This window comes from Ctenocephalides felis, unplaced genomic scaffold, assembly GCF_003426905.1.
Source record: "Ctenocephalides felis isolate EL2017-DRISC unplaced genomic scaffold, ASM342690v1 CF-g0.4_SCAFFOLD_01886, whole genome shotgun sequence".
In the NCBI taxonomy this organism is placed as follows: domain Eukaryota; kingdom Metazoa; phylum Arthropoda; class Insecta; order Siphonaptera; family Pulicidae; genus Ctenocephalides; species Ctenocephalides felis.
In genome coordinates this window covers 125092285-125105130 of record NW_020538040.1, presented here as the reverse complement: position 1 = coordinate 125105130, position 12846 = coordinate 125092285, and the positions used below count along the sequence as shown (strand labels likewise).

General features: G+C 31.8%; 2 protein-coding genes across 3 annotated transcripts in view; one reads left to right on the top strand and one right to left on the bottom strand.

Annotated features, from left to right (window-relative positions):
* Positions 1-12846, top strand: part of LOC113375859 (protein lozenge-like) — a 454691-nt gene that overhangs the window by 225194 nt on the left and 216651 nt on the right. The window lies entirely within an intron of this gene.
* LOC113378260 (mitogen-activated protein kinase kinase kinase 7-like) overlaps positions 1-12846 on the bottom strand; it is a 53233-nt gene that overhangs the window by 3176 nt on the left and 37211 nt on the right. For both annotated transcript variants that reach the window (XM_026618790.1, XM_026618791.1), the window contains exon 9: positions 1343-1539. In XM_026618790.1, the coding sequence (XP_026474575.1) occupies positions 1343-1539 (197 nt within the window). The remainder of the gene's footprint in view (positions 1-1342; positions 1540-12846) is intronic.

Sequence of the window (12846 nt, the reverse complement as noted above, 5' to 3'; positions counted from 1 at the left end):
AAAACTAAACAGAATTAATAAAGATACTAAACAGAATAAAAATTGAGAATGATATGATGTTTAGTAAAAAAATTGAATATATTATCAATAACGTAACATTTTAATAATATGATATATTTTACTAATTGTTATATTGTTATTGGAGCAACTCAAAACTTTAATTAAATTTGGCTTCAAATATTTCCTATTATAAAAAAGACAGACTAATTGAAGCACGTACCTTACAAAAGATTGAGATTTTCACTGTTTTTAAATATGAATAACATTTCAATATAAATAAATCAAGCTTGTTTTTATGGTACTGTAAAATTAACTCGATATGACTTCAACAAATAAATTCACATCAAATAAAAAATTTGAACAGTTTGTTTCCTGTTTGACCTTATAGCCCGGTCAATTTACGCATTCAAAGATACAATAATTCATAATGTGCTGTAACTTGGCAAAATTGTTTAAAATGCAATTATAAAAGAAATCTCAAAAGTCCTTATCGTTCCGATGCGAGCTAAAAACAAAAAATGCATCATTATTTTTTCTTGCTCAGAGCCACCGTTTTAAAGACGTATCAATTTGATAAGTACGTTTAACGCCACCTATGTGGTAGTGTGCTTAGCGCGTTTTTTTACGTGGTTTCTCCAGTAGGCCTATTTCACGGATCTATGATTTTTTTTATTAAGGAACTATTGCAAAATAATATTTGTTGATTTGGGTTGGTAAATCTTTTCGGAACGATGAGAACTTTTGAAATTTCTTTTATAATTGTATTTTAAACAATTTTGCCAAGTAACAGCCCATCATGAATTATTGTACCCTTCATCCTGTTTTTAGGTTTAAATTGACCGGGCTATTATGTGCGCCCATCATATTTATTTTAGTAAGTTAGGATTGTTTCTACAATGATATATAAGTTACCATTTTTCTATAAAAAACTAAATTATATGTTATTTAATGTTAGATGAGAAAGCTAAATAAACGATTATGATATTGTATTTTCAGATTTAAACTTCAAACTTCAGGAACAATAAAAAAGTACTTCTACCTTAGTGTCAGTCTGACACTATTAGATATAATATTTAATAGTATTTACCGCGGCTAGCTTAAGAGTAAATAAATGAATAAATAGTGAACATGAATAGAAATATTTGGAAAATATAAATATTTCCATCCATCCATAAATATTGGAAAATATTTATGCAACCCGTGAGCAAATTATTAGCACTAAAATTATTCTGCACAAGCTCATTTTAACCATAAGAGCATGATTTTCCCGCCATATGAATAAGCAATGAGACAGCATAAGAGAAATCGCCAGAATGTGAATCAATTATAAAAGTAAACTAACCTTGAGATATTCTTGAACTATTTGTTTGTGTTCGTGGTGAATTTTCATAGAAAGCCTACTTGTCTGATCTGGTGTGGCAGGTCTCAAATGCGGTTCCAACGTAAGACACATGGAATCCAGATCAGAATCCGCATCGTCCATGCATGATCCGTCTATCTCGGAAGCATTCTGGTCACCTCCACCGCCGCCAGTGTTTCCTATTATTGAAAAACTGATTATTATTGAGCATTATAGATCTTTTCAAGCACCATTTAAATGAAATGAAGTATTTTTTTAAATAATCCATTGACTTGGTCGCTTTTATTTGATGATAGAACAAGGCAGGTCTCGAATAAGACAATCTAGAATTTATGAGACCAATAACACAAACAATTCACAAAATATTAATGTAACATACTCATACGTTCACAAATTATATAAATATATGGTTTCATGTACCATATTCTTATCTAAATAAATATAATTCGGTTATAAATATAGCATTTTACAGAATATTCGCAATGAAAAGATTAAAATTGTTTTCGAATGACTGAAGGATATCGAGTCGATTATTATTAAGTGAAGTGGCAGTCAAACCGAGATGTAAGATTAATTACAAGTGTCTTGTGTAAAATATTGGAATAGTGCCAGAACGAACATGACATGCATTGATAGTAATATTCAATAAGTCACGTTTTTCTGAACAAGAATATACGATAAATAATGCTGCTGAATGCACAGTAAACTAGTGGGGTGCCGAGTGCATGGCATCGTGCCTTAAGGCAAACTGCTGGAACTTCCCATACCGTAATCTTGGTACGGAACCCAAAAAAATTACACAAAATGTGTACACATTATTAAAATCTCTATAAAATACCTGATAATTCGATGTACATATGTCCAATAAACATTTTTGACCGCCAAATGACATTTTTTTAACTTATTTTTATTGAGAGTTCTTCATCTTGTCAATACAAGTAAAATGTTTTTTGAATTATCAAAATCGGACGCTCCATTCTCTTAAAATCTGAGTTACCGTTTTTGGCACTTTTTGCCCCGTATCTTCGGAACGGATAGACCTGTCTTCGCCAAAAAACTAATCAGCACGTCTCCTTATCAATACAAATCAAATGTTTTTTGAATTATTCAAATCAGTTGATTGGTGTTCCCGAAATCGTCCACGAAATTTTGTATCCGCACGCACACAGACACATACATCCATTTTTTCTAAGGTATGCCAAAATGTTTAAAAACCTTTGAAACGTAAAGATATATAAAAATTTTCAGTTTAGATTTTTTTGTGATTACTATAACTTACCCTACGGGAAGTTAATAACCTATTTAAAATTTAACAAATATTGTACTGATTTTTTATTAAAACTATATTATTTCCGAAAACGAATTATCAGAATGTTCTGAACAGAAAATAGCCAAGTAATTTGCATCCGGGATAAAGTAAATATATCTGATCTCTAATAGACGTCACACTCATAACCAAAAATTTGGAATATAAGTAATATTTTTCTATAAGTTTTATTTATTTTACAACAATAATGTTACATTTGTTTAAAAATAATTATTAATTATAAATTGTTTTAATTTATAAAACATTGTTGTAAAAAATTATATATTTGAAAAACTAAAATTGAAGTGTGAACGTTTAAAAATTGAAATTTTCAAGTTGTTCTGTCCCCATAGGCACATATAGACCAACCTTATAATAAGCTTTACCTAATTACCCTATGATATAATTTCAATTACGAAAGAGACCAATTTCTGTTTTTTTTTTGACTATATAAAAAACAACTTTAATTTCGGCATTTACCCCGAATCATTTGAACTTGAAAGAAGTATAAACATATAGTATGAGCCAAATGTGTTTTCTATATGTATCAGAACGCAAGATTCGCTTTTTTTGTTAACGTTTTCTCGAAAACGGTTGCTTTGAAAAATTAACAAGTGGTGCAAGGCATAGTGCCTTAAGGCTTAAAAATTAAGCTGTAAAATTTTCTGAAAATTTTGAAAAAATTAAATTTTGAAATTTTTTGATTTTTTTTAAATAGACTGTTTTTGAATATTTTTACATTTTGAATTATTTTTTTATTGAATCTCCGACACCGCTAGACCTGCCTTTCCAAAAATTTTATCATTTCTTTATTTTGCCAATACAAATAAATTATTTTTTAAATCATTTAAATCGAACGCCCTGTTCTCTCAAAAACTGAGTTAGCATTTTTGGCCCTTTTAGCCCCGTATCTTTAAAACTGGTTGACCTGCCTTGGCTAAAAACTAATCAGCGTCTCGTCAACTGTAGGAATCGAATGTTTTTTGAATCATTCAAATCGGTTGACCCGTGTTCTCGAAATCGTCGACGAAAAATTGTATCCGTACACACACATACACACATACGTGATGGGGAGGGAGGCGTGCTGATTAGGGGCCGCTCAAGTATTACGTAAGCACTATAGGGGGGCGGCTGTTCCAAAAATACGGGGCAAAAAGTGCAAAAACATGGCAATACAGTTAGTGAGAGAAGGAAGCGTCCGATTTGAGTGATTCCATAAAACATTTCACTTGTATTCACGGAATGAAAAATTGACTTAATTGTTCCAGCGGACCGAAGAAAAAATAAAAAAACGTTTAAAAAATATTATTTGGCAATCAAAAATGATCATATGCACATAAAATTATAAGATATTTTATAGAGATTTTAAAAATAAGTACAATTTTTTGTTTACATTTCTATGGATTACGAACTAAGATTTAAAATCTTTAACCCATACGGAAAGTTACAGTATTTAACTTAAATTAAATCATCAAATATGGATGGATTAACCATTGGGTTACCATCTAAAAAAATACGAAGTAAGGAGAAGTTTCAGCCCAACAGCTCATAGGACGTAAGATTTTGATTGCTGTTCGAAAAAAAAAAAAAAAAAATATGTGTGTTGCGGCGTACTGTGGTTTCCTTATAATAATGCCAGCAGCACCCAATGGGTCCTTGGTTGCAAAACAACGGAGCACATTACACTGATTCGTTTTGAATTCGAGGTTTCGATTGAAGCGGAAAGATTTACGTCGCTTTGGCGCATCTTTCTGGCCTCGTGCGCATAAACACATGTGACGAAAACTAGTCACGGTCAGCACTGTCCTTCGAAACAATCTTATCAAAGTGCATTCATTTTGATAGCACCTTACTGAATACTCTTATAGAACTCGCATATTATTATTATTGATTACGGCTTGCTTATGAATAAATAAATAAATAAATAAATATGTTAAATGTAATTGAAACTAGCTGTAAGTGGAATTCTGTCTTAAGGCAATTAGGGCATCGTGCCTTAAGGCAAATTGCTGGAACTTCCCGTACCAAAAATATATCTAACGCATAAGCATTGGTACGGAACCGATAGGAATGTTAACAAAATGTATACTTATTGTTAAAATCTCTATAAAATGTCTGATAATTTGATGTGCATATGTCTAATGATCATTTTTGACCGCCAAATGGCTCATTTTTTTACTTTTTTCTCTATATCTCCGAAACCGCTGGACCTACCTTCATGAAAGTTGTATCGATTCTTCATCTTGTCAATACAAATAAAATGTTTTTTGAATTATTAAAATCGGACGCTCCGTTCTCTTAAAAACAGAGTTACCGTTTTCGGAACTTTTTGCCCCGTATCTTCGGAACGGCTTGACCTGCCTTTGCCAAAAACTAATCAGCACGTCTCCTTATCAATACGGATCGAATGTTTTTTGAATTATTCAAATCGGTTGATCCGTGTTCCCGAAATCGTCGACGAAAATTTGTATCCGCGCAACATACACACACATACATACATACATACACACACACATACACACACACACACACACACACATACATCCATTTTTTCTAAGATATGCCAAAATGTTCAGAAACCTCTGAAACGTAAAGATATATAAAAATTTTCATTTTCGATTTTTTTGCGATTACTATAACTTGCCCTACGGGAAGTTAATAATTGAAATTGACTTATGGCAACTACGCCCCATTCAAATAAAAACGTACGAAATCATTATTAAAAAATGCATAGATTTAACGTTAAAGAAAGAGCATTGCAACAACATTCAACATGAATGTTAAATAATTTTTTTTTGAAGTAAAACTTCTTTAGGCGCTACTACGGAGAACCCAACGAAAATGTAATGGTAATGCGTTACGCGACAAATACTGATTCGTCATTGGCCATCGATGTGGTCATTCGAAACCAGCTGATATGGTTGGTCGAGAACGTCTTGTTACTTGATATCTTTCATACTCTACTTGTGACCATGTGGATTACAAAACGTAAAATGTCAAGCAACAATGTTTGAGGTTATGTCGTCGAAATCTATATTTAATAAAAATCATTACTATAATACATCGTCACTCGTAAATAATTATAATAACAAACAAATCAAATTAGATGTTTGAAATTAAATGGCGTGCTGTTTAAGAAACGTAAGGTTGTATTTTATTATTCATAGTTGCTATATAATTTCAAAGTAAGTACAATCAAAACTATTTTTATAGACAAGACAGATTCAGTAGTATTTATTGCTACATATACGTAGTTATTCAGCTGATCAAGAAACTTATGTACGTCAGCATAATTCCATAAAAAATGAATTATTGATACAGGTTGTTATGACAACTAATGTTGATGTAAGTGATGATTTACAGTTCATGCAGTATTGGTCTGGTTCTTTGCTATCTGCTCGGACACTAACAATACTCTAATTTCAAGGTAATATCTTTGACAAGATATTATAATGCATTCAATAAAACTCATAATCAACAGCATTTATAAATTGCATTATTTTTAGTTACCAGTATCAATAGATTGTTTATTATTTTTGGAAACAATGACAAGAAATGGAATGATAATAATAATTCGAAAACCCCACAAGAATAATTTTTGATGATATTTCACTGTTGATGTTCAACAGTCAAAGCACACAAGCTCATTTCCCTGATTTTCATCATTTATATATATATATATATATATATATATATATGTGTGTGTGTGTGCATATATACTAGCTAACCCGACAAACTTTGTTTTGCTAAGCAAGGTATGTTCTAAACAATTTCTAGAGAATTAAAAATATTAATACTTTAAGTACAATGAAGTATTATAAAAACAATATACGAGGTCTGTTCAAAAAGTACCCGGAATTTTCGTTTTTTCAAAAAAATATTTATTTATTCGTCTACATTAATGTGGTCCCCTTCAAAGTAGTCCCCCCCAGATATAATACACTTATGCCAGCGTTTTTTCCAATTTTCGAAGCACCCTTGATATTCACTTTTTGATATGTCCTTGAGCACTCTCAGCGATTCGGCCTTTATTTCTTCAATCGAGGAAAACCGCCGTCCTTTCATGGGTCTCTTCAACTTTGGGAATAAGAAAAAGTCACACGGAGCCATATCTGGTGAATATGGAGGTTGGGGCATGACTACGGTATTGTTTTTGGCCAAAAAATTACGAACAAGCAACGACGAGTGAGCAGGTGCGTTATCGTGATGCAACAGCCATGAATTGTTTTTCCATAAATCGGAGCGTTTTTTTCGGATTGCTTCACGCAAACGTCGCATAACTTCAAGGTAATACTCCTTATTAACCGTACGACCTTGTGGTAAGAACTCTTGATGCACTATGCCGTTATAATCAAAGAAAACAGTAAGCAAAACCTTGACATTCGATCGAACTTGACGTGCTTTTTTCGGTCTTGGCTCACCTGGGCTCTTCCATTGGGACGATTGGGCTTTGGTTTCGACATCATAACCGTACACCCATGTTTCATCACCAGTTATGACCCTTTCAAGCAAACTTGGATCGTTGTTGACGTCATTTAACAGCTCTTGAGCGATGTTCATGCGATTGCTTTTTTGGTCAAAATTTAGCAGTTTTGGAATGAATTTTGCTGCCACTCGTTTCATGCCCAAAACATTTGAAAAAATGTTATGACATGAGCCAATTGATATGCCAACTTCATCAGCAACTTCTCTAATTGTGATTCGGCGATCATTCATAACCATTTTTTCCACTTCTTTCACATTTTCATCGTTTGTTGACGTGCTGGGTCGACCGGAGCGTTCGTCATCTTCAACGTCTTCGCGGCCATCTTGGAAACGCTTATACCACTCGTAAACACTTGTTTTTTTCATAGCAGACTCACCATAGGCTTTTTGTAACATTTCACACACTTTGTTACACTTTATTTCATTTTTTACGCAAAATTTAATACAAATTCTTTGACTTTTCAATTCTTCCATTGTAAAAATCGCCGAGCTCAGAAAAACACGTCGAACCTTAGCGACTACCACAGACAAAGTAAACAGTGAATATAGCTGAAAATTTCATCATACTTTAGGGGCATGTATACCAACACAATAAAAAAAAAATTTGACAATCAGACACTCCAGACCCGCGAAATTTAAAAATTCCGGGTACTTTTTGAACACACCTCGTACTCCATTAGTTTGTCTATATTTTGTCAATACAATCAAACTGAAAGTTTTATACACTTTCTATAGAAAACATGGTATAATCCAAACCAAGTCTTTAATAGAAATTTAATAAAAAGTATATATGCAAAGCAGGGCGAGGCACAAAGGTCCAATTTGACTTTGAGCAAATATAAACTATATTGTGAAAACCTAAACGATTATATCACAACAAATAACACATTACAAACGAACAATTATCTGACTACGTTCAGTAAAACTGTCAGCTACTTCATCATTGTAGAAAATTGTGGCAAACAGGTTTAATGTCTTATTTTAATTTTAAAGTTATTTTTTAAAATAATTACATTTTTAACTAATGCTAAAAAACTACCAAGGGAAGAAAATACTTTTATTTTGGATTTTCAAAGATTACCGTTTATCTCCCGATAGCAAAGTCATAATGCATATGAGTGCCAATGCAAATTGCTGGAACTTCACGCACCGTAATTAGAAATTCGAGTAATAAAAATAATCAATAATTGTTTTAAATAATTTCAAATAGATTATTTACATGTATATATAAAAATAAGTCGGGTTTTCCTTCCTGACGATATAACTCCAGAATGCACGAACCGATTTCGACAATTTTACATTCGTTGGAAAGGTCTCGGTCTCCGCAAGGTTCCGCAGTGGTGCATGGCATCGTGCATTAGTGCAAGTTGCTGGAACTTCACGCACCGTGATTAAAAATTCGAGTAATGACATTAGTGAGAGTTATCAGAATTATGCTTGGTTAAGTCAACGAGCAATACTTGCTTTAAGTCATCATTATTCTTGCAAAGAATAATGATGTACACGCACTGAATTTCACCATTCAATCAAATATTGCTGACGATTTGGTGACATACCAATGATTCCGACTGGTCTTCCGTTTGACTTCAAACGATTGCAATTTCCAGTTCGCCTTGCGTTCGCAATAACAAGTCTCACGGCCAATCGCTTAGTGTTTGCGGGATAAATTTCAAATAGATTATTAAGAAAATCATTGTTTTTCACATGGGCAGTTATACGTTGCCTGTTCACGAGTTGGAAAGCCATCTGCTTTATTTGTGTTAACGTCAGACCAACAAATTAAAAATGTGGTTTACCATAGAGCACTTCAATGAAATGGATAATTTACGGATTTACTATCATTTACTTAGAGAAGTTCAACTAAAAAACACTTCATTTTTGTAATCGAAATAAATTCATTACTGTTGTGTAATAAAATCAAATTTTTCCTTTTCAAATATAAAACAAACAAAAATTTCTCCATCTTTCTCACGAAACCATCTGGTGGCGAACCGGAGTTCGTCGGGTTTGCTAGTATATATATATATATATATATATATATATATATATATATATATGTATATGTACATACAGTATGAAACTCCAAAAAAAACAAATATTATAATGTACAATCAATCAATCAAAAATCATATTATAAAATGCCTCAAATATAATGAATTCAGTAGAAAACGGAACTGCTTATATATGTATAACAAAATAGCTTTTGAAGTTCACAGTAAGCGAGCTGACATTTACGATCAAGGTGGTTGTACTAGCCAACGTATACGAGTAAAGGAGATTCTTATATTAGTCTAATTCTGTCAAACCTTTTGATCTTGTCGTTTTTAATTACGACAAAAACGCGTGGAAAATATCTTTTTTCATAGGCATGTCACAAACAAATAAACGGAAATAGGTAATTGCGCAATGCTGAAGTTTAGTGTATGTCGAACTAGTGAAAAGCAACGAAGAAATAAATAAAAATTCATTCCTTCAATTTGTAGTAGTACATATTAACCATTATCTAAAACTAAAGAATAAGCAATAATATACCTATTAATTTAACCAGTTAATTACGATTGAAAAATATACTCCTCATAGAGAATTGGCAGAATTTTGCGTATAAATCTTTGACCATCTGCTATTTAGATTGCAACTTTTGAAAAATATATTCTTAAAAAAAATCATTCTCAAATTTCAAGATATTTAGAATAAATTGATTAGCAGGTATAAAATAAATAGTTGCAAGGAGAAATTGTACTTCAAAATAAATCTGAATGCACAGTTTAATAAGAGCGTCATAATCAACTGGTTAAATGAATGAAATAACAGATTTTATTCGAAAATAATAAAATCTAATTAGTTTCCTCCATTTATAACCTGTAATTTTAAGAACTATAAAACTACGCAAATTATGTTTCTTAGATTAGCAACAGTTCCACGAAAGTGAAAATAAGTAATTCTGCGAAGCATACTTGTTTCTCGTGTAACATGGTCAACTAACCGATAAACTTATCCATAAAATATATTTTGATAATATTACAAATATAAAAATTTTAAAATCTATATTTAGCCCGGTCAATTTAAACCTAAAATTATGGTGAAGGTTACAATAATTTATAATGAGCTGTAACTTGGTAAAATTTCTTAACACGTAGAAGACCGCATGTCCACCGGTGGACACACGTTATTATCTGGTATAGACGACCTCCACGAGTAAAGCACTATTTCCAGTGCAGCTTCAAGGTGTTAAAATACAATTATAAAAGAGATCTCAAAAGTCCTCATCGTTCCGGTACGAGCTAAAAAAAATTGGCACAAGGTCAAAGGTAAAAAAAAGAAATTTTCGCGATTTTCAGCAAAGTGATCAGTTTTATAGCAAAATTACTTGAAACAAAATTTTAGAGCATAACATTATCTAAAAAAAATGTATCAAAACTTTTTTTCCTCCGAGCTACCCTTTTAGAGATATAACACTTTGAAAACGCCACCTACGAGATTGTGTGCTTAGCGCGTTTTTTTACTTTACGTGGGAAACCACGTAAAGATGAGACAAAATTGTAGAGCATAAAATTATCTACAAACTAGTGGTGAATCATGTCTTAAGGCAAATTGCTGAAACTCCTGTAGCAGAATTAAATTCTCGAAGGAAAAAATCAGTAATCAATGGATAAAATAACTTTATATATTTATGTCAAATTCAAAATGCCGCCAGTTGAATGTTATGAACTGTTGCGAAAAGAACGTGAAATGACATATTGCTATAAACATAAAAATGAAGATATCAAAATATTTTTTCTAGTGCTAAAATTTATATCTTATAAAAAAAATTAATTATTTAAAAATTCGGAAGATATGTTAGAAGCGACAAATGTAAATATTATCGCAAATTTTAATCCATTTCTTGATCAAAATTGAATGCTTGGACATCATCCAAAATTATGCTGCATGATTATGATTCATTATTTGTAAGTTTATTACAAATTCAAACTACTTATTTCTCATATAACACATGCAATGGAAACATAAATATTTATTGCGTTCTGGAAAAATGATTTAAGTTTAAAATAAATTTGTTTTTAATTTTATGTTTACACGAAATGTTTACACGAAACTCCAAATAAAACTTAGTCATTTCTCATATAACTTGTCTCAACATCAAATGTTTGCAACAATAGACAAACCGTTTACTTAACTCAGGATTAGGATTATTAGATTCATATATCGGTATAATTTTCATGACACAAAATACATTATAATATTTCGAATAAATTTTGTAAATAAAAATAATGGAAAAAATATTTTATATTAAAAAAACGGTATTTATAAATGAGATATTGAAATAAATTTTTATTCGTTTCAAAATGCCCCTCTATAATTCAGCAGAAAGATATAATAAATTTTAAAATCTTTGATTGAGTTTTATGTGAAAAGCAAGTCACTGTTTACATAATAAACAAAAATAAACTGAGCGCACATAAAAATAATAATGTATACAATAATTAATAGCACACAAAAAATACGTATTTGCATAAACTGATCTCTATACTGTTAAAAAAATATACTACAACGATTATCAATATTTATTTTAAAGAAAGTAAACATTTCAAATCTGAATACAAAGTGTGATACAAAAACACAATGCCTTACGATAAATTATCCAATACGCTGACGACATAATCCTGGTAGACTGTCGATCGCAAATCATTTCGCTTCCGTTTTTCATATTCGTTCACGATAAACGGGTATTTGTTCTTTAAATTTACAATTGTTTCAAGAACTTATTAAAATACAATGAATATCTTCATATTTGTAAATAACTTTTGATTCACATTGTTTCAAGTGGCACCATCACATTTAAAATACGTCTGCATTAATGATTAAGTTGTAAATAGTATAAACTAATTGAATAATTTTAATCACACGCAACAACACCTTCACAAGAATGTCACAAATCGTATTATACAGAGATAATTTCAGGCACTTTATTCAAAAATGCCAAAAACATCTCGACAGTATCAATCAATAAAGTTAATTTTGTCGAATATCTGATCAAATGATTAAACTAACGAAACGATTTGTTCGTAAATCCCAAATTTTCCCTCTACGCATTGAAGGCGATTGTCGACCAACTGGCAATGCGTGCACACTGTATCCGAAGGAAGAGACTCCACACAGCGACTATTCCCGTCGCGGGTGACTCATGCCGAGGTGCCGCTGGCAGCGCACGGCCCCGATCGCGGCGGTAGGAAAATGGTCCCAAGCCGCCTGCAGCGGACTTATCGTGAGTTATTAGCACGCAAAACGACCGAAACGGTTAGAAAAATTTATCAACGGCACTAATCAAACATGTTCTGGCCATGCACACTTCTTACAATTCTCGATATAATTGAATATTTAACTAGTGGAGCATGGCATCGTCCTTAAGGCAAACATCTGAAACATCTTTATTTAATTTGATCTGCGAAACCTCCATATCTGCCTTCCCAAAAGTAAAATGGCTTTTGAATCATTCATATCGGATGTTCCCTTTTCTCAAAAAATAAATTCGCATTTTTTGAAAAACTAATGAGCACTTCTTCCCATCAATAGGAATCGAAAAATCGAAATAGGTTGATCTGTGCTCTTGAAATTGACGACGAAATCTTATATCTGCACATACATACATAAATACATACTACTGTAGATAAGATCAATAATAGAGCGCAAACATAAC